The sequence below is a fragment of the Paramormyrops kingsleyae genome, chromosome 6 (assembly GCF_048594095.1).
Source record: "Paramormyrops kingsleyae isolate MSU_618 chromosome 6, PKINGS_0.4, whole genome shotgun sequence".
Lineage (NCBI taxonomy): Eukaryota > Metazoa > Chordata > Actinopteri > Osteoglossiformes > Mormyridae > Paramormyrops > Paramormyrops kingsleyae.
Genome location: NC_132802.1, coordinates 31,993,869 through 32,021,375, shown reverse-complemented (window position 1 = coordinate 32,021,375; position 27,507 = coordinate 31,993,869). Strand labels below are relative to the sequence as shown.

Genomic DNA, 27,507 nt, shown 5'->3' with positions numbered 1-27,507 from the left:
GTGGTGTATTTTTAAGGTATACTGTGAAATGGGATTAACTGTGACCTTTGGAAAATCTAGGGTTGGTAAAAATCTGCAGGCATTAGGGAACTTCCAAGATTGTGGCTCCCACATGCTTGACATATCTTGTAAACCATTGGTTCTGAGATTTGCGTGAGAGGGGCATGCAGATGAATCTGCGGTGTGGCCAGTAAATGACTGGGTTGGCCAGGACGATGGTATTGTTTAGAAAGTCATTTGTCTTCAGCACAAACACATAAGTATACTTGCTCAGCGGTCGTGATCCTACGGAAAACCCAGCTGCGCTAAACTCGTCACTGCGCATGCGCTTCTCTAAATACAGCCCAGTGTGTGTGTGGTGACAGCTGTCCTGATGATATCAATGAACGGTGAGAGTTTTAAACACGCAAAAACATGCGTTTTTCTTACCCAGTACTAGTTAGACTATTCAGGTGTGGTCGCGTAACGGCAATGTTAATGTAAAGTAAAGAGAGGATGTACTTTTCTGTGTTATGTCATTTTTCGCACAGCCGGTTTGCTCGTCTTTGCTAATGCTACCTGAGTGTGCGGACACCGAGCTTGAGTGTGTTCCCAGCTAGCTAACACTTTTGTCATTATTCAAAATGTATGTCGTTGAGAAGTTATACATGATTAACGACATTCTAACCACGCGTCTACTAAGTAACTCAGAGAGCAAGGCTAAACTTTTCACATTTTTTACATTTCAACAACGGTGGGGCATAATGCTAGGAGTGAGACTTGTAACGGTTTGCTAAGCTGGGTAGCGATCTGTGCGTCTGACTGTACTGTGTGCTGTGATCGCCCTCAGTCCCCAGCGGCAATCACAACCCGCAGAGCAAATACGGCAAGAAGCACAAAAAGAAGAGCAAGAAGCACCGCAGAGCGGCCGACGTGGACATCTCCAGCTTGGAGCTGCAGTGAGTAGCTGCTAGCCGCCCCTGCTGAGCCGTACCCCTGGGTTGTCCCCGATTTTGCGGCCGGGTCTCTGTCTGTGAGACTATGTGCTAAAAATACTTAGAGGGGGCTGAACGACTCATTTGTCCAGATAAGCACATTGACTCATGTCTCACCACCCCCAGCCCACCCCTTCCTATTCGGTTTGATTCGTCCCGGTGTCAATAATGCAACGATTTATTTAAAAAAATTAACGGCGCGTGGAAATGCACTTATTGTATTTTCAGCTTGCGCTGCACCATGTGCGGATATTTATATCTGAAAGTCAAGCGAGGTTTTCATCTGCGGGAACACGTGTCTTCCGATGATACAGAAAAGGCATGACCTGCTGTCGGCGTAATTCCATTTATTACATTTCAATTTGGTTACATTAGGAGGTCGCAGGCTGCAACTTGCAGCAAACAGTTTAAGGTTCATAATGCCTTCCATGTAATAATTAAATACTGTCAATGTAGTTTAAATGTAGTCTGGTTCGGTGTGTGAACTGTAAAGCAAATCTGCATAATTTAATTATGTCACGTATGTTCTGAATGATATATCAAATATAGAAATGCAATGGGAATAAGCATTTTGCACTGTTCTTAACAGGAACGAGTAATGCTGTCATCTGAAAGAACTGTCATACAGTTATGCTATCCACAGGATTGTTGTGACTTGTGCTTATTCTGCTTGTAAATGATACAAGGCTAGTCTGCGTGCTCTGCAGATGTACTGAATTTTGTTCATTTTCAGGCGCGATGCAGATTTAATTTTTTAAAGCTTTGTGGAAATCATTAACGTATCCAATGACGTCCTGCAATGATTGTAAGTGATAGGTCCAAATAAATGGATATATTTCTGAATTCACGAATGTTTCTATGTGAAAATTGTGTGGTGGAAAGAAAAACTGCTTATTCTGAATAAAAACTACATGCATAAAAGTGAATAGATTAAGGGAACGGTTGTGTAAGTGAATTTCTGTACAATTTTATCAGTTCCTATTCATATAACATTTTAAAACGTTATATAATATTTCATATAAATAACTCGTTTTCTCCCGATTAATCAATCGACTATTTTGCCGATTTCTCGATTAATCTAATCGATTAATTTTCTTTCTAAGAATACAATTGAAATTCCAATATTGTGTGATTTTAAGTACTCTCATAATTATATAGTGATATTAAAGGAAATTTTTATTAAAACGGACTGAAGCATATTGTAAATAAAAAAAATTATAACAATAATTTAAAAAAAAAAACGATGCGTCGATTTAAAACATTGATGTCGACGCATTTTCAGCGTCGACGTCATTGACTAATCGCTGCAGCCCTACATATAAACATAAAAAACAAACTTTAATATTGATTGTATTTAGGCATGTTACAATTATTACATGATCGCGATATTTTGCCTAATTGCAAGAATCTTCTTCATTTGTATAAAAATAGCTGGATGAGACGTATTTCTATCACTATTTCCACGTCGTTTGTAATGTTTGACTGGCGTCCGTTTAATAACATCATCTGGTTGTGCTTCTGAACCGATCTGTACCACCTGTCCTTTTCTTCCTCGCACGTCTGCACATGCTCATGCGCAGCATCACCCTTAACGGCAAATTTTTCCACAGTGCCCGATGTGTACGAAATTGCTACACAACATTTTCACGACCCAACTTGATCCCGTTAATGGTTTTTTTTCCACTACATCAGTTTCACTTTACAGGCTGCTTTTGAGCAATCTCCACCGGCTCAGAATGGGATATTCAGCGAGATATTCCGATTTTTGATTATTTGTGTTTTCTTGTGTGTTCTGCATAGCCCCTGCACTTGTGTCTGAGTGCGTTTATGGGTCTCATTATGGTGGGATGACTATATATGTCCCTGACGACTGCTACTGCTATTATGCTGCAGCAAAGTCAGTGTATTATGCCAATAGGACAAAGAAATTGAGACATGTATGCTATTCTGTCCATTTTCTTCTGATCCTACTGTTTTGGAGTGATATGAATATGTATAAAACAAACACAAAATATGCCAAATTTAATATTTCATTTTGTGAACCAAGGCTATATGTATTTCAACTGACGGAAGTATAAACTATCATCTGAGATATGGGATGTCTAGGTAATAGTTTTGATCCAAAAACTGGAAATAGACCTAAAAGGGCAGTTCACTCCAAAACTGAAAAAGATGTTTTAGTTGGACTTTAGTGCTATCTATCCATCTAGGTTGTTCTGCTGGGAGTTGCATAGTGGTTGGAGATATCGACCGTTGAAATGTTGGGCTTCTCTCAAATATAATAGGTGATTAAAGTGCCAGAAAGATACATTTTTATTAAATCCAACAGCAATGTCTCTTACCAGAAATCATGACCCGGTTATTGAAGATAATCCACAGTACCAAACTCCACAAACCAATCATATCACTGCGCAGAAGATATAAGCGGCCCAGCAATTTCATGGTGCGCAGTGATACAATTGGTATGCAGAATAAAATTTCTATTGTTCAGTTTATGTCTGGGGTAAAAGGCTAACTTTGAGGATGGTGATTTTATCATTTTTCTGGCTCTTTAACAGCTTTTTAGTAAAGAAAACATCTTGTTTAGATTGTTCTAACTGTAGCAATTTCCAGTGATTTATGATGTTTTAAGCTTTCTGTTTGTTCAGTCCGTTTTACCATCCATTTGCTCGCCATAAATATACCCCTGGTTGCTGGCATGGCATTAAGTCAACGTAGTTAACTAGCTATGAGGGTAATGTCTTGTAAGTAGGACTACAACCATGCGTGTCATTAGGTCTGATCATAGCCCCAAATATTTTAGCCCCAATGCCAATCTTTCTTAAAAAACAGTCAAGCCCCAGCTAAACTTGACTAAGTCCCTGCTCTTTTCAGTAGTGCACAGAGATGCTGAATGCAGCCATGCTTCTCTGCAACAGAGAGCATTGTTTGCTTGTGTAGATGACGGTGATGTCCCTTAATTCTCAGTGTATGTTGTGCATTTGTTTTAATCTTGTTAAAATATGATGGCATTAAATGTTATGTAATTAGTTTTAATGAATAATGGTGTTGTTAGAATGTTTTATCATATAACATTACTATTTTATTCTCCCCTAGTAATGTAATTAATCTGACGTGCTGGCATTTCTTTCTTTATGTCAAAGTCAGGTAAAGGATAAAGTAAATTTAAAAAATGGAAAATATGACAGGCTGTTTTCTTGCATGTGGATTTATAAAAGCACATCTCCTTCAGCAGCCATACTCCATCATTTATAGCTGACATGAAAAAAGTGTATCACACCTGTAGTCTGGCTTTTGAAATACACCCGTGGTCTGCTTCTCAGAATTAGATAATCATGGTGAATTTTTCTGGTTTACTCGTTGTTTTTGTTCTTGTATTGAGCTGTTGTCTAGGGATGGACGTACACTGGTGCAGGGGTACACTGTTGGATAACTTCATTAGAAATTCAGTTTATGAATTATTCTTTTGTGGAACTATGAAATTACAGCCTCATTTTGCATTAGGATTTGTTTTTCTTCCCGGATGGGGAAAACTGAATTATAATGATATTTTATCACCTACAGTTGAACTAGTTAGGACAGAGCACACACAAGTCTGCAAACCGTAATCAATTTAGCAACACTGATTAACCCTTGCAGTGTTGCCGAGTTTGTGTGTTTCATCTTATGTGTATGGTGGCCATTGGCATATTATGTGTGTTTTCCATGGTCACTTTAGTTAATGAATAGATAATACTGGATATTGGAAATGGATGGAAAATATCAAGTAATACACTTATTTGAAAACTACATGCTTAAATTAGTATCCTTTAAGCTGTGAATCATAGTGTATGTGATGTTTATTCTATGTTGGGTATTTATGGCAGTTACCATGTGTATGTGAATTTGTATATATATGTATATTAGACAGCTCTATGGAATGTTATAAAAAATACAACTCGACAAGTTAAGGTAGAATATTTTTCAGTCAATCACCAATCGAAACACCAGACAAAAACCAAAAAATCTTGGGAAACTGATTATATGCTGGTTGTGCTCTGGAGTGGAAATTTGAAATGGTGACAACACAGGTATTTAAACTGACAGCAGGATATAGAAAATGCTGTCAAGAGATGGTATTTAAGTAGAAGCTATGTATTTTTTTTCTTCTTTACATGTCCATAAATTTAATTTACAAAAGACAAAAGTGTTTATTTTTATTCTGTTCTAGTCTATTTTTTATTTCCCTAAATTTTACTTTACTAGGTTGAATATTATGTGCAATCGGGCCTTAAATAATCAGGGTGCTGTGATGATGCTTTAGGCACACTGTGTATGAATTTGGTTGGGCTGATATTGGGCTTTAAACCGGCTGCATGTGTTTACTTGTTTTTTGTTGCCGCTGAATAGAATACTAATTATGAGTGTATCAGTTTAGTCTACAGGGTAATGCACACATAAATTTTTAAGGGAAAGCTGGGTGGGATTTCCAGGATGTTCAAATTCCATATGTTAATAGCCTTTTTTATTTCTGTACTTGTTTTCAGGCCCCAGAGTTCCAACAGCGTAGACGAAGTTCATATCCTCACAATTCACAGGCATCCTGCTGCAACCAGGACACCTTCACCTCCTCTGCTTCATCTTTCTCAAAGTCCTCCTGACCTTCAGCCTGCTGTCCTATTTTCACCATCCATACCCATACCACTCGTTCCCACCAATCAGGCATCGCCTTACTCAGAAACTTCACCCACATCTGGCTCTCATCTTGCTACTGCACTCTCCTCATCCATACCCATACCACAAACTAAGCAACCAATACCATCCTCAGGAAGTCCACCCTCTCCTGAGTTTTATCCCTCTGCTCCTCTCTTCCCATCCAGACCCATATTACAGATCCCAGTCAAAAGGATAAATCCAGTCTCAAAATCTCCACCCATACCTGATCTCCATCCTCCTGCTACAGTCTCCCCATCTATACCTACACCCCAAACCCCAACCGAACAGTTGAATGAAGCCTCACAAACTCCACCCATACCTGATCTCCATCCTCCTGCTACAGTCTCCCCATCTATACCTACACCACAAACCCCAACCAAACAGCTGAATCAAGCCTCAAAATCTCCACCCATACCTGATCTTCATCCTCCTTCTACAGTTTCCCCATCTATACCTACACCACAAACCCCAACCAAACAGCTGAATCAAGCATCAAAATCTCCACCCATACCTGATCTTCATCCTCCTTCTACAGTTTCCCCATCTATACCTACACCACAAACCCCAACCAAACAGCTGAATCAAGCCTCACAAACTCCACCCATACCTGATCTCCATCCTCCTGCTACAGTCTCCCCATCTATACCTACACCACAAACCCCAACCAAACAGCTGAATCAAGCCTCAAAATCTCCACCCATACCTGATCTTCATCCTCCTTCTACAGTTTCCCCATCTATACCTACACCACAAACCCCAACCGAACAGCTGAATCAAGCCTCACAAACTCCACCCATACCTGATCTTCATCCTCCTGCTACAGTCTCCCCATCTATACCTACACCACAAACCCCAACCATACAGCTGAATCAAGCCTCAAAAACCACACCCACACCTGACTTTTTTCCTTCCGTTATGGTCTCCTCATCTATACCCACACCACAAATTTCAGCCGAACAGCTGAATCAACCTTCAGAAACTCCTCTTTCTCTTGACCTTCATCCTGCTGCTCCACTTTTCCCATCCACTCCCACACTACGGGCCCCAACCAGACCGCCAACAACCCCATCGGAAACCCCACTCTCTTTAGACCTTCAGCCCACTGCCCCACTCTGCCTATCTACACCTGTATCAAGGATCCCAAGCAAACAGCCGCCACCTTCATCAGAAGCTCCACCCACTTCTGATAGCCCTTCTCTGTGTGTGCTTCCTGATCAGTTCACTATCCCTCCCACACCATCTGTCACCTCAGCCAAAACCCCCCCATCCCAGGCCCTCAGCCCTCCACCGCCTGAATACACTCCACCCCCTCCAGAGCTCCTGGGATCAGATGATGAGGAACAGGAAGACCCTACTGATTACTGCAGAGGTATACTAGTCTTATTTTTAATGTATCAAATCAGAGATCTTTGTATATAGGGGAAATTGGTCAGAACTAAGTAATATAGTATTTTTGTTTCCTTATGGATTTTATTGTATTGTATTCAGTTTTCACTAAATGCTGAATTTGCTTCACTTTTTGCAGTTACTACGGAAGTCTTGAAAACGTTTCAGTTTTAAAATTGAGTACTTACAGTGTTAATTGAATCATTCCAAGTAATTACCTTTGAAAACTGGCTGGACGTGTAATGACTTTAAATTAAAGATACAACAGCATTAAGTTCCCAATAATAATTCAGTTGTGACACTTTAATTCTTGATGTGGTTTTGTTCGGCAGAAGGAAGGATGTATATTACCAAGGACATTAAGTCATTTGGGAGTAGAAATTACTAACACTTGAAAAATACGAATTATTATCAAATTTAATCAATGGTTTTTGAGAGTCTTTAGTAGGAAAAACTCTAATAGTACTGATAATTCTATGAAGAGTCATTCTATATTAAATTTCCCATTCTTAGAAAAAATTGTCAGGTTACCCTCTCAGATTCCCCTGAAAAAATCAATAGATGCTCCTTTAACAAACTTTAGAAAAATCCCAAAATATTAGGTCTGTATCTGCAATAGTTTTGAAACTACGGCCCTTTGAAATTTTAATAAATTTTATGCATTTTGCTGAACGAGTCACACTTTTGGTCACACTTCTGACATTCATAGCTCCTTTGATATGACATGTGCAGCTTTGAAACTGTATCACTCAGGCTAACTTCTCCGTTAGAATTCAAAAAATGTAATCAGATCAGCTATATCTTATGTACATTTCCTCCTACAAAGCTCTGAAAATGGCAGAAAATTCCATCCGACACCCCCTTTGAGAGCTTCTCACTCAAACAGTGTAGCAGTACCTCTGAGAGGGTAATGTGGGACCCTCTGTGTGATTTAATATGGAATGACCCTGAAGTGTTCTTTTGCCAAAAATCCAGAATAGCTGTCTTATGTGCTTTTTGCCATTTACTTAAACTTTCTTAAAAACATGAACATATTAGGAAATGCACTTTTCTGGTGATTTACATTATACTGCTATAGATTTTCTTTTTATTTCATTTTTAGTTTTATGTTGTTGCGTATGTACTACACTTTAATGGAGAATGTATTCACAAGAATTATGTCATTTGAAAGCAATATTGAAATATCGACATGGGACAGAGAAGTATGACTATTGCGGAAACTGAGGGTGTAATTTTATTTGCACTTAGTGCTGGTTTTTGTTTCAGTTCTTGAAATCACTTAAACTTGACTGAGGCCTTTTGATGACTCAGGCGATTCAGGTTATATTAAACAAAATTCTGTTCAGAAATAGAAATGCTTTTCTAGAGACATTTTATTTTACCATTTGTGAATACTAGTGAAGACTTCCTGTAAAGTGAATGTCACAGTGCTTTCAGGGAATCAAATGGCTGCCTCAAGGTCCATCTGATATGTTGATTGTTCCATTATCCACAATGATTAGTGCAGTTTACACCATGTTTCCACTGAAGGAATCAAGCTGTTGTTTTGTTTTTGTTGTATTTTTTTTAATTAGTTCCTAGTGGATAGAAATCTTTTTCTGAAACAGCCATATTTGATAACATATCTGATATGATTTCTGTATTTACTATTTTTAATTAGTTTTAGAGTATATGTTTAATTAGTTTTAGAATACATGAATAATTATTTGGTAATTATTTTGTTTGATGTAGCCCATATAATTTTGCATAACAATGAATGGTAATGAATGTCCTGGATAGTGGTCAGTGCCTGATCACCTGCCTGTGTGTATTTGAGGTGGGTATTATCCAGTGAAGATAGGAGACCTGTTCAATGGGCGGTACCATGTTGTCAGGAAGTTGGGCTGGGGACACTTCTCCACCGTCTGGCTGTGCTGGGACCTCCAGTAAGTAGTGTTGGTCAAGTGTTGTTTTTTTTAGTGACTTGACTATCATGGGTATGTGTCCTTTCTGTTTAGTGCAGTGCTGCTCAGCCCAGTCCTTGGGGACAACCAGACAGTCGACATTTTTGCTCCTCCCCCCCAGCAAAACTGAAGCAAACAATTAATAACACCAAATATCCGGTACAGGTGTGTTGGGAACTGGGATGGAGCAAAAATGTGAACTGCCTGGGGTCCCAAGAGTTGGGTTGGGAAACACTGTTCTAGTATGCTGGGTTGGGTTGGATTGAGGCTGCCTTTCTACTGTCCTGTCTAATCAGTGAGTGAAGCAATGTAGGACTGATGTGTGTGTGTGTGTGTGTGCGCGTGTGTGTGTGTGTGCAGGAGGAAGCGATTTGTGGCTCTCAAGATCGTGAAAAGTGCTCAGCATTACACGGAAACAGCTCTGGATGAGATCAAGCTGCTTAAATGCGTAAGTGCCCCCTTCCCCCCCCCCCCCCCCCCCACACACACACACACACATGCAAATACATGCAATACATGCAAAAATACAGAGGCGAAGATCCATGGTAAAACATGAGCTCCAGCATCAGGGACTTGCCTCACACTGATTGCCAAGGTGTCTGGCTAAACACAGCCATGGGCCATTGTCTGTTTTTAGGCATCTACTGTGTTTATTTTCACATTAACAAAAAGATGACAAACACAGTGTTCCAACTATCTTGATTCCAGCAGGAAATTTTATCCCACTTACAGAAGAAGCAGTTGCTTACTGTGATGTCTTATATCATCTTTATATATTGATGCTTATGGGTGATAGATGTGCTGCTTTCTCAGAACTTGTAAGATGGGAAGGTTGCAGAAACATGAACAGAAGGAGTTAAAAGGGGGAAATAAACACGGGAGAGCCACGTCTCTGTGCTTTAAAGATGCCGGCTTGGAGAAAATGAATAAAAGAGTCTTTGAAACGGTAAATGCAGAAAAACAGGGCCGGGCTCCTCCGGTTCAGACTGTCTTACATCAGTCTCAGCCTGCTTCAGGTTGTACTGGAAACTGTTCTGAGTTTCCAGATTTTACACTCTTTACTAGGAACATCCCAACGATGCACATGTGTGCCTTAGTAGAATTTCCCATGATTTCTCTGTGGGCTTGTCAGGCTGTGAGTGTCTGTTGTCAAGTAAGTAAGCACTCACTTTTTGAGAAGTAAAAAAAAAGATTTCATTTTTAAATACTTCTTTTCTGGGGTACGCTTACAAAGTAATTTCTTATTTAGCTGCAGTATAGGTGATACCTGAAATATGAGTAATTAATATCTAGAAACAGGATGCCAGTTTACAGGTTAAAACTATGAGTGGAGTCATGGATTCAAATGGGAAATAAGGAGGATATCAATTTTATTTATATAAATGATTCTATGGAACAGAGTAATTTTGATTGCTGATTTTTATAGTATTTATTGAGCAATTTTTATGTTAAACTTTGGATCAAGTCTAGCTGTTATAAACATATCTGAGTTGCAGATATGTCTCTTTTTGCCAAAATATATTCTGCATTTTTTCCATATCACTCCCTTCAGGTGCGAGACAGCGACCCCACTGACCCTAAACGAGAGACTATAGTACAGCTGATTGATGATTTCAAGATATCTGGCATTCACGGTGTCCGTATCCTTTTCCCATATCCCCATCTTTTGTCCATTTTTTAAAACAGTCTTGTGTGAATGACCCTAGGTGTCCTTAACGGCTTTCTGTGCCAGATGTTTGCATGGTTCTGGAGGTTCTTGGCCACCAATTACTGAAATGGATCATCAAGTCCAACTACATGGGCTTGCCCCTGGTCTGCGTGAAGAGCATACTCCACCAGGTGAGGCCTCGCTCTGACCTTCCCTGTCTAAGCTTTGCACGGAAGACTCCCTCCTCCTGTTTAATTTCCCTTTTTCTTTCCCTCCCTGTGCTTTTCCACAGGTCCTGCAGGGTTTGGACTACCTCCACACCAAATGCAAGATTATCCACACAGACATCAAGCCAGAGAACATCCTACTCGAAGTGGATGAGGTGTACGTCCGGAGGCTGGCCGCCGAGGCCACCATCTGGCAGCAGGCCGGAGCGCCACCCCCCTCTGGCTCCTCTGGCAAGTGGCTTTCTGGAGCTGCTAAGGCTTTCATACCCTTTAGCTGGACAACACCCAGTATCCATCCAGAAAAATGAACCTCAGGGGCAGGTGCCGAACACAGTGATGCCCGGTTTTGGGCAAACGCATTTGTGGGGAGCTGGTGTAGCAGATGCTTTACAGCCCACCCTGGTGGGAGGTCTTAGTAAGCGCAGCCTCAGTAAAATGTGGGGTTAATCGCCGCAAAATGATGTAAAGGAACTTGGTGTCTAATTCAGTGTGTGTGTGTGGTATGAAGCTGCCCTTGCTGAAATGCACCGAAAGCAGTATATCTTAGGTTTAAAATAAGGCTGATGCAAACATTTGTGTTATTTTACTGGTTTGGTTTGCAAATATGTACCGCCCTGTAGGGCTGCAACGATTTTTTGATATTCCGAGTATTTTGATATTCAGTTATTCTATCAAAATATTGAATTATTCATTCATATACTTCCATGTAAGAGTAACAAGGTTTAAGGAGTGCCAAATTTGTTAAATGAATACATATGACTCAGAATGGAGAATTCTAACTTCCAAAGAACAAATGCTTCTGATTTTTACATTGAACTCTTTATTACAATGCAGGAATGTCAGCTTATTCATATGATCTTGGCTTAGGCTGGCTCATTTTATCAATACCTGTAGCTGGAAATAAACATGGTAATCATGTGTTTGAGAGGGTAACATTTAAGTAAGAATTTCACTGCACTTGATACCTGTAACAATAGAGCTGTTGAATTTAAGCCTTGTCTAATACAAGTTGGCTAAAGGTATAGGGTATTTTAGGTCATATGAGTCGAGTGATTCCATTGCAAAAATCAATGTCAGTTAAATCATTTGGCAACATTTTGAATGCATTCGTTTGTCATCTCTTAAAGAAATCAGGCTAAATGATTGTTTCAAACAATTATTGCAGAAAAGGTTACTTTTCAAGACAAAACATTAGCGTTGAAAATGAGCTCCTCTTGTGCCAAATATAACAAACTGGGAAGTGAACATTATGTTACCTTTGTGCTCCACTGGGATGTTTCCCTTTCAAACGCTCTTTCATGTACGCCGTGCTGTTGTGCTGTAATGCACACAAACCATCCCCCACTTCTGCGGAAAAAATGCCAGGCTGCTCACTATTTTCGGCTTGATTTTCTTGCCTTCCCTCTTGTTTTTTCCCTCAGTTCTTATCGGCATGTTGCAAATTGTTGCTGTTCCCACTTTGCTTTAAAAATACAGGCTATATATTTTCCCATTTACGAAAGTATCCAAATCAGTGTTATACATCATTAAATTTCATGTTTTTAATTCATTTTCACTTTCAGATTTATCGCAGTTATTGAATATTTGTTGCAGCCCTACAGCCCTGTTGAGAGCAGTTGGTGAAAAAATTACAACAAATGCATTTTTAAAAGATGCATGTGATTTTAGCAAAGAGGAGACCTCGTATGTGTGCAATCTCGACCTAACTGCATTATATCTATCTGAACAGAAAGCCCTTATTTTGCAAACTTGTACATTTTAGCAAACTGCTTAAGGCTGTATGACCAGCTCCTGTACTTTTCAAATATCGTGCTACTCCTTTATCAATTGTTACTGTCTGGTATCAGTTGCATTCTTACTTTTAATCTCTCGTGAATTCTGGTCATCCTATTTCTGCACTGTCTACTGCTCCTAATTTCATTTCTCCTTTTTTGTAATCGTTCCACTTTTCCTTCTGTTTTGATGGCAGTTAGCACCGCCCCCAGGGACAAACAGGTATGTGGAGAAGCTTGCATGGCAGAAAGGACTAATAATGTCATTTTTGCTGAACAGAAATGAATCCTTTTTGTTATGCTTGATGGTAAAGATGGAAAGATGAATTTGGGTCTCCCTGTCTGGCATGCGATTAACCCGGTGTGATTTTATTTATTTCTTTATTTATGGGTGCAAACGGACTATAACATGGGAATACTCAGTGTTCACACATCAGCATGAAAATGTGTGAAGTAATGTCTGTTAGACTGTATGCTCCTAATAATGATCATAATATCCTCTGTCATTACCTGACTTGGGGAGAGCCGTGAAATTTCCCCTTCCTATTTGCGAAAGTGGAAATGCGTTGCTCTAGTTAAGGACATAAACAGAAACTGAAAACTTGGATTGTATCCTGGATTATATGGAGGAAATCTACTGTGTATGTATGTCCCTGGGAATTTAGTCTGAAGGAGTCGGACTCGTCATATTGTGAAAATGGTGGCTATTGCAGCTTGTTATTTTGTTTTTGTAACAACTTTCGCAGAACGACTTGGCCTGTCCTAGAATAATATTTTTTTAATGAAGAAGCAGCACTGAGGGATGCCAGTATATTTGTATTGGACAGTGTCTGTAATGTCTGTTACAGAGAGGTGTCTTTACACTATGCAAAGCTGCTACATTAGCTGCATGGAATGAAGCTCAAATGCTCCAAAATATTACTAATGCATTTTTGCAGACATCCTTTTCCTTAGTGAAGCAAAGCCTGACTTTGTAGCCCTTTTTTGTCATTTCATGGTGTCAGCAAAAGTCTGTCATTCCTCAGAGAACAGTGTGAAATGTTGTTTGTAGCTTCAAGGTGAAAAAAGGTGAAAATTAAAAAAAAGCATAGTATGCCATATTGAAAGTAATGTCAGATCCAAAAGTGATAATTTTAAGTGACTATAGGTTTAGTTCTCGCAGTGATACATACTGACTAAATGCACAGTACTGTAAGGAGTATATAGTTAGTTCTGCACAATCAGGGCAGAATTGTCTGCTTGAATAGGCTCACTGGCAGGACACATGGCTGCCTGATCTGTTCACATGACCTCATCATTCCTAAGATGCAGCTTTTCTCATAAGGCTCATATCACTGGAGGTCACCTGGCCAGCTCTGAGAGACTGTGTGGTGGCCGCCAGTGCAGTTTTCATGCTTTATTGAAGGTCGCGTTCTAGAATACCTGTGGAGCAGGAAGTGCGGGCGGGAGATGCATTAAATGTAGCCAGTTATTGAGCAGTGGTCCTGTATTTATTAAATGTAGTGTATCATTTATGAAGTTGGCATGAAAACTCAACATGGATTACACAAAAAACACTGATTATTTTTTGCATAATTAATAGCTATGCTATTAAAACAAATAATTTCTAAAGAAATCACTGGGCATCAGAATTTTGCTTGTGGTAATGCAAATTTGCTCCCCTGTGCTAAAGATTCCTTGGACTGTAAACAACTTTTTTTTGGCTTTAGTTATTCATTTATCATTAGAATGCCTGCTGCATGGATTTTTTTATGCTAGATTACAGAAGATCAACCACTGTGCTTCACACTTTGAGATAACTCTACATGACTTATAAAACCCAAGGCAGCACTCACATCTCCCTCATTAGACACCAATGTTATTCACACCAGAAGCGCTTCCGGTTACACTGGCCTGGTCTTCCTTTGTGTGGATTATTGGTGCACGTCTTTATAATCGGTGTTTATATAAAACCTCTAATGTGTGCTTTTCTCTATATAAATGTGTGATCTTGGCTGCCGGTGTTAAGTATTGATTTTCTGGCAGCTATACTCATGGTTTTTGACTATCAGAAATTGGACAGCTATGGAGATGGGGAATCGATGCTGCCACCTATTGGGCACAAAAGTGCAGATGAACAGGAACTCTGTTACGGATGCCTAATCCTGATGATTTCCTCTGGGTTTCCCTGGCTGACCCTGACGTCTCTGTGTTCAGACAGGCAAGATCTCTAAGAACAAGAAGAAGAAGCTGAAGCGCAAGGAAAAGAAGCAGCAGAAGCTGCTGGAGGAGAGGTTGCTGGACCTTCAGAGGATGGAGGAGCTGGCTGGCACGTCTCCCCCTTGGGGACGGGGGGTGGCACTGCAGGAGGGCACTGACTCCGACAGACAGGATACGCACTGTGAGTTACCAGCTCGACAGGCAACTTCACCTCTTTTGTTTTAAACTCCAGCATCATTTCCACATTAATTAGAACTACTGTGTTAACAGTGTCCCCAGGCCCATTGTGTACAGAGAATGGGAACGGAAGCAGCTATGGCAGTGGGCCGGTAGTGGCTCCCAGTAAGGCCAGCCCGGAGTGGCTGTCCTCAGGGGCGGGGGACATGCGCTTTTCCAGCCCCGGCTCCGGCCTGTCCGGCCTGTCTGGCTCCATCCTGTCCCGTACCTCAGAGTCGGCCCTCTCCACACTGTCAGGATACTCCACCGAGAGAGACAGCCATCGCTCACTGCTCTCCCCACACAGTCAGTCCCACCCCGCCTGTGTGTCCCTTCACCTTCGGTTATGCGGTCAGACCCGTGTATAATGATTAATCATGTGCTGATGAGTGTGGTCTCTTCTGCCAGTGTTTAGTGCAGCTGATTTCCTGGTCAATCCTCTAGAGCCACAGAACGCAGATAAGATCCGCATCAAGATAGCTGACCTGGGCAACGCTTGCTGGGTGGTGAGTCATCACACGTAACTATTCATATAAATATACTGTAATTAGAAAACTTTAAGCAGATCAGTGATAATGGAGAAGGGAGTGGCATGTTCAAATTAATTGTGATAATTTTCCTCTGTTCTGCAAGCACAAACATTTTACAGAGGACATCCAGACCCGACAGTACCGTGCTCTGGAGGTCTTGATCGGTGCAGAATATGGTCCCCCAGCTGACATATGGAGTACCGCCTGCATGGTGAGCTCAGAGAGAGGCCAGATTCCCCTGCATCTTCCATGCTGTATAAGCTCTGGCAGATGGGATCATGGATGCTCTTGACACACTGTCTTTCTTAGAGCAGTGTCTCAAAACCCGGTCCTCAGCGACCCCAAGACAGTCCATGTTTTTGCTCCCTCCTGTTTGGCAGGGAGCTGGGAGGGAGCAAAAACATGGACTGTCTTGGGGTCCCTGAGGACCGGGTTGTGAAACACTGCTCTAAGAATATAAATGATCACCTTCACACTAAATGCTGTGCTTTTAAGTATTGTAAACACATAACTGGAGCTCGCCTTCTTCCCTTCATGTCGTCAGCTGCGTTTATACTTAAGTCTTCATGTATGAGCTCTCGGTGTTTTTGCCAGCTTGCCAGTGAAGTTTGTGATGCTGGTAAAAGCAGTTATATGGGAGTCTGGGGTGTTATTGCAGGCGTTTGAGCTGGCCACCGGGGACTACCTGTTCGAACCTCACTCAGGAGAAGACTACACCCGAGATGAAGGTAGGAGCCTGTCTGACCTGATTCTCTGCCACAGTGGGATACTAAATTTCAGACTGCAGATTTGCATGTAACTCCAGTCTTCAAACATCAGTAAAGGAAGACGCTCCGTTCGTAAGATGAAGCATGAAGTTTTGTTTTTGCAAACAGTGCTTGCTAATGGAGATGCCTATATATTTAATGCTAGATGACAATGATTGATGAGTGAATAACAAAGCCACTAGTTGCCCATCGTTGAATCCTTTTGACTATCTTTCGTATTCCCAGATCATATTGCCCACATAGTTGAGTTGCTAGGATCCATTCCACCCCATTTTGCCCTCTCCGGACGGTATTCCCGGGAATACTTCAATCGCAGAGGTAAGATAAAGAATTTACTTTCCTGTTGCTCACTGTTTTGCAGAGATTGCATTTGTAAAACATAAACGGTACTTTTCATAACTGCCCGCTTTTTTGGGGTGATGGAATAAGTAGCTTCTTGGGGGGGGTCATGCTCCTTAAATTGGTTGTATGTAAAACGGTGACACTACTATAGCAGCATCCAGAGAAAGAACCAGCATTGATACCAGGTAAGAGGATTAGTCTGCGTAGGTAAAGCGGCTAGTCACTGGCCCAGGGGACCAATCAGACCCCGGGGGAGGAGATGACTGGCTGTCAGCAGGCTGAGATGGATTGCCTGAGCTCTGACACTTAAGGTCATTAGTAAATCACACACTGTACCACTTAAGCTGGAGTTCATGGACCTAATATGTTGTTGTATCAACTGCTATTCCCACAGCAAGTGTAATGTTGGCCTGATTACCAAATATTTACATGAGTCTGACACCTTAAATGCTACTTATGTTGGCTGAACAAATCTTTAATTTTGCAAATCCCAAAGATTAACAAAAACAAATATCGTAACTTCTGTATCCAGAAATTTTGTGTTTATTTTAATTTCACGACGGGCTAATCATGTCCGTGCAACAAGTGAACTGCTCCTAAGAAGAGCCCCCATGCTCTTACTCATTCTCCTGACAGGCCACCTGCGGCACATCTCCAGCCTGAAGCCATGGGGTCTGTTTGAGGTGCTGCTGGAGAAATACGAGTGGCCCCTGGAGCAGGCGGCCCAGTTCAGTGACTTCCTCCTCACCATGCTGGAGTTCATCCCCGAGAAGCGGGCCACTGCTGCCCAGTGTCTGCGGCACCCCTGGCTCAGCTCCTAGTCAGTGTGCCTCTGCTCTGCCACCTCAGAAACAGCAGGGAGCAGACAGGGCCTCAGCCACCTCACAGACAGAGGGAGACGGGGCTTCAGCCACCTCACAGACAGAGCGACGGGGCCTCAGCTACCTCACACACAGAGGGAGATGGGACCTCAGCCACCTCACAGACAGAGCAATGGGGCCTCAGCTACCTCACACACAAAGCAATGGGGCCTTAGCCACCTCACACACAGAGCGAGAGGTAGACGAAGCCTCAGCCTTGTCACTACTGCTACCCACACACAACATACACACACAGGCATGATTCAAGGGTTGACGTTTGCTTCTGAAGTGAAATTGGTCACAAAAGGTCTGACCTGAAATTATTTTTTTCCCCCTCTTTTTTAAATCACAATATTCAGCAGTTACATCCTTTCGCCGTTTTACGTTTTAATAATAGTGCCTTGATCTTTGTGAGTAAAATAGGTGTAGTCCAAAACAAAGAAATGCCTTTACTTTTGATACATGTTGCGAGTGACGTGGGGATGCATTGCAGTGGCCATTGCTGTATGGAAGCAAAGCTAAGAAAACAACCTGTGTACTTAATAAACATTTAAGAAGCAAAGTGTGGTGCATAAGCTGGGCTCAGGTCCCACTGTGGTCATGAAGCAGCATTACTGCGAAGGGGACTTCATGTGAACTCTGACTGCAGTTCTCTGTTCTGATATGAAGCAGATTAGCCAAAGAATAAAACTGTTTGGTTTCTTTAAAAATCAATAAATAGAAACTAGCTCGCTCCAGATTCCTCCAATGGAAAAAAAGGAACTAAATGATCAAACATTTATCTGTTGCCAGGTATGGGATGGAATAAATCATGGTACGTAACAATTCCATTTTGAAGAAACTCAACCCAGCATTTCCTGAACGCACATGGGTCTAAGTTTTTAATAGAAAAAGAATAAATTCCGTTTTTGAGACGAATGAAATAAACCTGTACAGCCCACATGTAGCCTGGTGCAGCAGAATATTAATTCAGTCTTTTATTAGCTGTGTGTCCAGCTCTCCCCCCTCCCTCCAAATTGTTCACTTCTTTCTCCGCACAACAGTCCAGCCGTCCTCAGCATCCTGGGAGGGTACTGTGCCAGCAGTCTGCTCCTGAGGGGGTGTAGTAGATGAGCTTCCTCCCTTTTCTTCTTCACACTCCATAGGCTGTCAATCATAGCACAAGTTCAGTCACACTGAAAAATAGATGCTATGCTTCACTGAATTATCTATGCATCTGTCCATGACTGGTCATCCAGTACAGGGTAGCATTGGGCCTGGTGCCCATCCCAAGAAATACTGGGCTCAAACTTCACTATACACTTATAGTCATTTCTCAACCCTTACGATTATACATTGAAAATGATGTCATTTGGATTATTGAGTAGCACTGCATCCTCATTCCTCCTGGACTCTGGGTTTGATTCTGGTTTTCTCCAGGTACCCTTCTCATACTCCAAAAAAATCATGCAGTTTGGTTAATTGTTTTCTTTATTACCCTTAGCGCAGTGTTATTCAATGGGGTCCTTGGGGACCCCCGGACAGTCCATGTTTTTGCTCCTGGAGCTGGAAAGGAGCAAAAATGTTGCCAGTCTTGGGGTGTGCATATGCAGAACATACAGAGCGGGGGAGAATCAAACCCAGAGTCCCGGAGGTACGAGGACACAGTGTCAGCCACTAAATTACATCAATCGCGATGGATAATCTTTCTGCTAAAACAATTTAAGAAATACCTCTTCTGTTACTCTCTCATCTTCCTCACTCTCCTCTTCCTCGTTGTCTGCTGGGAGCTGTGCAGGCGTAGCTTTAGCCCTCCCAGAACTTTTCCTCTGTACCATCTGGGCAATCTGACTTTTGACTTCTAAAAGCATCCCTTGTTCACATTGTTTGAATAGCTGGCAAATTTTTGAAGCCACCTAGTACAGAAACATTTTTAAAAATATTAAAAACATTAGCCTGCGAAAGTACTGAACCCTCTACAAAAATTATTGGAATTGCCTGAGTGGGGCCAGTTCAATGTTCTGTTTGCAAGATGTTTGGCCTTCTGCATGTTTGCATCCAGTCGGACATCCCCTGCGAGCGATCTCAGCTGGGGGACTCATGGTCAAGGTTCGTGATCTTGAGGAGCAACTAGCTCTCATCCAACAACACAAAATTGAGATAATACACCGTGTAGAGAGATAGTGTGTATGCCACAAGTGGGGAGGGGGGGAGAATGAAAAACAGAAAAAATGGAAAGCCCCAAATAAAAATGAAAGTGGACACTGTAAAAGGCCTACTTTTTGCTACCTGTACTTAAATTCTATGAGTACAGTGGTACCTCAGTTCTCGAACTCATTAGAACTCGAATTTCTTAAAAGTCAAACCAACCAGTTCAAAAAAAAATTACCTAGAGCTCAATCTGAATCTCAGAAGTCAAACTGTGAACGCCGACCTAAGATAACTTGTACGCACGGGGAAATTAGTCACGCGGCACGTCTCTCAGCGGAAACAAAGGGTAACGCTTCAGTCTCAGCCTTGCATACACTGTGATGGCACCATCCATGTTTACACTAACGGAATACATATTTTTAGACAGTAAAAATACATTTAGACAATGATAGACAGTAACAGTAATTATTACTATATAATAAAATACATTTAAAAATAAAGAATTCTTATTCATTATTTTAATATTAATAATAAACCATTAATATGTTTAATTATAATAATATTGTTGTGCTGAGCGGGGACAGAACGGAGACAAAGGGTAGACGTCAGGCAAAACGCAGACGGACAATACAATGATCGGACTGGGGAAACAAACTGAAACGCGGACTAAATACAGAAGACTAATGACAACAACCAGAAACAGCTGATCTCATGGGGATTCCACACGAGGTTAATGAGGGGGCGTGGCACACGGAAGGAGCAGACGATTGGGGCAGGACACATTGTTTGGATACATTTATTTTCTTACTTTACAAATTACTGTTTTGATAAATGTGCTTAGATGTGTTTAGCACAGTATATGCTCTTCTTGTTTTTATCCAGTTCATTTTGTGTTTAAATGCTTAAAAAAAACATATTTAGGTGTAATTTTTTGGGGATTCAATCCAGAGTTCTGAAAGGATTAAATTCGACTTCTGAGGTACCACTGTATTTGAAACAAAATTCATAAATTAGAGGCTTTTATTTCATCAGACTTTTATGAAGGGCTATTATATGGTGCATGCACAGTAATCACCAGGGCTTCAGGTCAAAGGCGAAGCATTTGGTCGGTCGTCAGCTTTTCGGTACTATACAGACATTTATTTACGCCCAATATTTGGTAAGCAGATTTGTAGTACAGCTAAAATATTAATGAGATGCGTTTTGTAACACCCAAAACTTAGTAATCTTTTTAAAATTTGGTTAGCGGAGCGCACCACATCATGCTCTTTGGGTATACTATGTTTGGTCTGACACATTTATTAAACATAAGGATATGCCGAATTTACCAACTTTTGGGCGTCATAAAATACCTCATTAATATTTTAGTCATAAATAGTATCAAACAAATTGTGGATGGTTACACATTGTTCCATAGGGACCGGATAGGCAAGAAACGGAGGTGGTGTTGCAGTATGTATAAAAGGAAACTTGCAGACAATGGAACGCACTGATAACAATAAATGTTATAGAAGCTGTATGGGTAAAACTAGATGATAAAAACTCAAATGGCCTAATTGTTCGTGTTTGTTATAGAGCACCTAATGTAATTGCAGAATGTTATACAAAGATATCAGGATTATGAGTAATGAAAATGATGTGGTAGTTACAGGTGATCTTAATTTACCTGAATTACAGTGGGACATAGTCTCTGGCTCTACTCTAAATGAACTTGAGAGGGTATAATTGGTACAGGTTTGCTTTTTTATTCAGTTTGTTAAAACTTGCTGGGGAGAAGCCATTCTTGTTTTCTCTAATAAACAGGATAGGATTGGAAAATTTGAGGTCTTAGAATCACTTGATAGTAGTGATCATAACATGGTTAAATTTTAGTGTCCGAAGAGCAAAGTACAAAACAAAAATTTACAATGTTAGGAAGGCTAATTTTAATAGTATGAGACAAACTATAAACTAAACTAAATGGAGTTAAATAACAAAACTCTTGAAGGGGTATGGGAATTATTGCAAGCGCAAGAGAATTTCATACCTGTTTCCAGCAAAACTAAATCTAGAAAACTGCAACCAAGGTGATTTACTATGGAAATTAAGAGTAAAGTCAAGAGGAAAAGGGCTCTGTTCCACAAATGGAAAATAACTAATGATTTCAGAATAAAGCAGGAGTATCCAAATGTACAGGCTAAGTAAAGACTCGCTAAGAGGAATGTCGAAAGGAAGATTGCATTGGAGACTAATGATGACATTAAATGTTTCTTCCAATATCTGAACTCCAAAAGTGCTCTAAAAGCTGAAATCACTGATCTGCAGGATAGTATTATAATTGAAAATGAAATTGATATAATTAATGACTAAAGATTGTTTTGCATGTGTATTCACTGTAGAGGACACGAGTAACATACCGTATTTGACCAATATATGTATAACTGAGGCTAATGTGGTACAAAGCCTAGATAAGCTCAAAATAAATAAATCACAGGGTCCTGATGCCATCTTACCTATAGTTTTAAAAGAGATGAGGGATATCATTTGCCGACCTTTAACTTTACTATTTCAGAAATCTATCTGCTGGTGTGGTACCTTCTGATTGGAAGCATGCTAATATAACGCCCATATTCAAAAAATAGGATAGAAGTAATCCATCAAACTATAGGCCAATTAGTTTAACTTGCATAACTGGTAAAGTAATGGAAGCTATAATCCAAGCAAAAATGGTAGATTACCTGGATTCAAACAACATTCTGAGAGATAGTCAACATGGATTTAGGAGAGGTAGATCCTGTTTAACTAATCTACTTGAGTTCTTTGAGGAAGCTGATGTCAAAAAGGCCTATGATGTGATCTACTTAGATTTACAGAAGGCCTTTGATGTTGTTCCCCACAAATGGCCTCTGCTTAAACTCAAAGCAACGGTGATTTTACAAACTGCAGCAGCTTGGATTGAAAACTGGTTAACTGACAGGAAGCAGCAAGTGGTTATTAGAGGCACATTGTCACAGTGGACATGCGTTCATAGTGGGGCACCACAAGGTTCAATTTTAGGACCACCGTTATTCTTAATTTACATTAATGGTATTGGCACCAATATACACAGTAAACTGGTTAAATTTGCAGACGACACCAGGGTGGGTGGTGTAGTAGATGCTGAACTAGCGGATATAATATAATATGGAAATATAAAGCACAGATATTTTATGGGTTCCACTGAAATAAAGGTAGCTGATTATGAGAAAGACCTCGGTTGATGCTTCCATATCCCACTCTCACCGCTGTGGTGAAGCAATTAAAAAGGCCAATAGCATGTTGGATTACATCTCTAGGTGTGTGGAGTTTAAGTCAAGGGAGGTGATGCTAAGATTATACTATTCCTTGGTAAGATCCCACCTAGAATATTGTGTGCAGGTTTGTTCACCATACCTTAAAAAGGACATTGCTGGCTTAGAAAGGGTTCAACATAGGGCTACAAGAATGATTGCGGGTTTTAGAGGAATGAGGAGAGGTTAGCTGAGCTTATATACATGGACATGATCCAGGTACATAAGATTCTAACCGGTCTGGATGCTGTATAGCCAAATGGGTACTTCAATATTAATTTAAATAGTAGAACTTGTGGCCATAGGTGGAAATTAGCAGGAGAACATTTTAAAATGGATTTGAGAAAGCACTTCTATACACACTGTGTAGTTAGAGTATGGAATAGTCTTCCTGTTAGTGTAGTGCAAGCTAAAACCCTGGATTCCTTTAAACCAGTTCTCTCCAAAACGACCTGGAAGGGCTGAATGGCCTCCACTCATTTGTAGATTTATTATGTTCTTATGAATTACACATGATACATACACATATTCTTCCTGTCAGTATTTTTTAAATCAAAAACTCATAACCTCTCACGGCAAATTTTTAAAGTCAAATTCAATTATCTTAGTTAAAGAAAACCAGAAAACTGAAAAAGCTGCTTGTGTTCAGTATTCAATCCCTTGCCTTGTGCTTAAAATCACTGTCCGGCTGAAAGGTCATCTTTTCCTCAAGCTTTAGTTTCTGAAGCTGAAAAGCATCCTTATAGACTGATGCTGTCATCCCCACACATCATTGTAGGGACAGTGTTAACTGAGGCAGGGGCTTCACATAGTGCTTCAAAGTCAGGCATCCGCGGGTGGGCGGAAGGGAGGGAGGGAGGAAGGAAGGAAGGAAAAAGCTAGATGACAATGGAGGAGAGGAACCAACAACTCCCAAGTAGGAAGAAAAAACCCTGGGGGGGGGGGGGGGTCCAAGGTCAACTGGATGCCAACCCCCCTGGGCATGATAAGAGAAAGAATAGGATTGCTTGCTAAAAGCAAGGTGTGGATTGTGGTCAAAGTCCACCATCAGACCAAAACACCTTCTCTCATACATGTTTTCACATAGGAGCCTCCTACTCAGGCCAGCAGCTGGCCTCCGGTTGGCTTCCCTCTCCAGTCTCCTTTTTGTGCGGCTGCTGAGTCTTCAGGGATGGCCTGGTTTACGCAGCTGTGGTGCAGCTTCTACTTTCTCAGTACTGATCCACTGGAATACTGGGATATCCAGCCTCTTGGACATTTGTTTGTGCCCTATTCTAAATCTATGACATTTCATTACTTCATTTCTGAATTCCTTATAATGCTCTTTAGTCTTAATTATCACACTGACATTGTTTTCCTTAAAAGATTTAGATTTGCTGACAAATAATTGATTTTCACTTTATAAATCTACTGCAAGAGAGTATGCAATAAAAACACTGTCAGGAAAAATGCATGAATATTATCATTTGTAATTCAGGCAAATGAAATATTGGGGGGTCCGATACTTTTGCAAGCCACTATACATATACATATAAAAAACCCAATGATTATGCCTTACTACAAAAACGACTATTCCGAACTTACCAAGAAAACATAAACAAGCAAGTTTATACATAAACGACATAATAATTAAATACAGCTTTTGATTTCATAAGCTTCGCAAAAAACAAACCTGAGGCAAACTGCCATCATCCACTACGGTGTCAAACTCGTTGTTCATTAAGTCTGCCAGGAAGTCCTCTACTTCATATTGTTGCAAGTCATCTGCAAAAACAAGAAAAGCAGCCATGTATCTATAGTGTTGTTGCTTGTGATATGACTGCTAGAAGCCAGAAAATCCACCTTCTACCAGCGAGCCTGCAGTCATCATAAATTGCTTTCTTAAGACTGTGGGATTCAATAGAATTATAAAGAACATAAAATGAATAGAGGAAAAGGAGAATATAGCTTAAAGCAGGGCATGATGAAAAGGGGGGGGGGGGTTCATTCTAAAAAAATGCAGTTAACTGAAACGAGAACTGACTGGCGCCGGCAGGCCATGGTTACCTAATCGGGACCGATAGAGGGAGCGACAGAGAACGTCAGCGGCCCTTACGTATCTGTAGCCTTCCACAAGGTCAAGTACTAACCGACTAACTATAGCAAATGTCAAACATGTGGTTGTCACGTAGACGGAAGGTACCGAGAGAGGGGGGGAGATGCCCAAAGGGCTTTAAAAGGGATACAGCTGATACATATGGTTGAGCTCCCTCCTGTACATGCTGAATGTATGTCAGATGGCCGCTCCCGGATTGCAATCTGTCAGAGAATAAACTGGTGACCTGCGGCCTCTCCCCGTGTCAGCTGTGAATCTCTTCTCATCCACGGACACGGTGGAGACGGCGTACTCCAACAAGACCAATTTATACTTTTCCGCGTGCGCTTTCCCAGATTTAGGCCAGATTTTTACGCTGACTACCCATGTGCAAGTTAATTGTCTAGGCGTATCCAGTAGGTGGCACACACACACACATATACATATATATATATATATATATATATATATATATATATATATATATATATATATATATAAAAAAAACTTTGCCCTTCACTCTGCTCAGCTCACAATAATAAATATCAATAGCTATGGAAACCTCTTCTGATTGATATTTCTTCAAGATTAATGATATATGACTACGGAGCCCCTAAGAGGTCAGAGTGAGAAAATATTTTTTTAAACTGTTTTATACTCCCTCGCAATAGTTTTCTTTTACTAATAACTGTAGCTACTGTGTCCGTTTAAAGTACAAAACATACAATTAATCGAATAATAAGTATAAATCTAAGCGATACGTACATGTCCAGTTAAGTGCGCTTTAACCAATAACCTATGGAGGACAATGCACACCGTGTAACGTTCATATATGTGTTTTATACGTATTTATTAATAATGGCATGGTGTCAGTTCACCACCAGTAACTGTAAACAAGACAACTGGGCTATTAAACGCGAAGTGCACACACAAACATTATTTAGGTTTATCCTTGCCATCAAGTTGCAGCAAATAGCAAGTGGGGAAGTGTAGTAGGATTGCAAAACTATTGCGAGGGAAAGCAAAACTATTTAAAAAAATATTTTCCCACCCTGACCTCTTAGGGGCTCCGTATATTCCACCTATGTCTTGATTATTATTTATTTCTACGCAAAAACCACACTTTATCACATGAACAGAATAGTAGTCAATGAGAAACATGGCCAAGTAGAGGTAAATAGTAAGTATTAAACATATTTACTGTCCAAATTGTTTGTGAGACAAAACCGACATCAGTTAAGTAGTTTTACAAAAGAAAGTAATGTTTTATTGTTTTAAAAACCCTAGAAGACTTGAAACTTGCGGCTATAAACCTTGTAATCCTAATTTTGCGTAAGCTTCTTTCACACCTAGAAGATCTGCCCTCTGCTGGTCTGGAGGAATATCATTGCAGTACGCATGCGCTGACCACAACCATCCGCATCCACAGTATTCACAGATTCCACACACAAGCTGCCGCGCGGACGACCGTCTAGCGCACGAAAGCGTGAAGTATGAACTAGGTTTTAGACATCATCTTTTAGAGCTAGAAGTACACCAGGGTCTCAGCCTTTTATAACAGACACAGACAGATGCACACTGATAATTACACACTTCTGTGTAAAAGAATGTAACATGTTTACACATCAATAAGGTAAGTACAGTAAACGTCCTCATAACAGTCCAGATTAATCAATCCTGTCCACAAAACATCTAGCACAAAAAGGCACAAAACATGTTTATGCTGAGGAAATGCAATAGAAAGTGTACCATTTTGTTGGAAATACTGCTGAACAGCATCGACCATCCATTCCGCTTTCTGCTTGCTATACGCACCACCGAATCCATTGTCCACTGCGATCTATGGTGAAACAACAATAAACTAAGAATCATAATTATTCGTAAACAATTTAAATACACTCATTAAACTATTATCACAGTTCTTCTTACTATGAATTCTTACCATACCATTTTACTTAACAAGCAAATTATAAATTGCTTGTTATAAAATACCTCAGATTGTAAACGATACCTTACAGCTAGTCTATTTACAAAAAAAGCTTTTAAAAACCAAATGAGTATTTGGATATTAAACCTATTCCATAATACTACACTTTAAGAAACTATAAACAATTCGTGTGTTGTTGTCATTATACAGATAAGAAGCCGTTAGCTTACGAGCTACTTTCCAGTCATTCTCGATAGGCAATTTACTAATACAAAATGGGTCATATTCTATGGATCAATTCTTTTTTCAGCAGTGCAATCATAAACCTGAATCTTACTTGAAGTACTGGCCAAGTCTCCAAAACAGCTCTTAGTGCCTCCGTAAAAACGTCACGTGTAGACGGCAAGGAGGCTTCCATTTTAAAAAATATAAAGGCTTGACTAATCAATCGAATGGATTTCGCTCAGGCAAACTAGCCAAACATGAAAACATCGATAACCATTTATGTC

General features: G+C 40.5%; 2 protein-coding genes across 2 annotated transcripts; one reads left to right on the top strand and one right to left on the bottom strand.

The window, feature by feature from the left end:
* The first annotated feature begins 299 nt into the window (after positions 1–299).
* Positions 300–18,121, top strand: srpk3 (SRSF protein kinase 3). The gene is made up of 16 exons (XM_023835852.2): positions 300–389; positions 830–938; positions 5,501–7,038; positions 8,872–8,980; positions 9,359–9,446; positions 10,551–10,638; positions 10,731–10,837; positions 10,939–11,104; positions 12,843–12,868; positions 14,842–15,025; positions 15,115–15,366; positions 15,469–15,566; positions 15,694–15,801; positions 16,249–16,318; positions 16,583–16,675; positions 17,336–18,121. Exons 1-16 carry the CDS (start codon positions 374–376, stop codon positions 17,518–17,520), a joined length of 3,237 nt encoding a protein of 1,078 aa, XP_023691620.2. The 5' UTR covers positions 300–373; the 3' UTR covers positions 17,521–18,121.
* Positions 18,122–18,506: 385 nt separating this feature from the next.
* Positions 18,507–27,453, bottom strand: tsr2 (TSR2 ribosome maturation factor). The gene is made up of 5 exons (XM_023835857.2): positions 27,336–27,453; positions 26,821–26,911; positions 24,670–24,761; positions 19,272–19,454; positions 18,507–18,705 (listed from the first exon to the last, which is right to left on the bottom strand). Exons 1-5 carry the CDS (start codon positions 27,414–27,416, stop codon positions 18,580–18,582), a joined length of 573 nt encoding a protein of 190 aa, XP_023691625.1. The 5' UTR covers positions 27,417–27,453; the 3' UTR covers positions 18,507–18,579.
* Between the last annotated feature and the right edge of the window lie 54 nt (positions 27,454–27,507).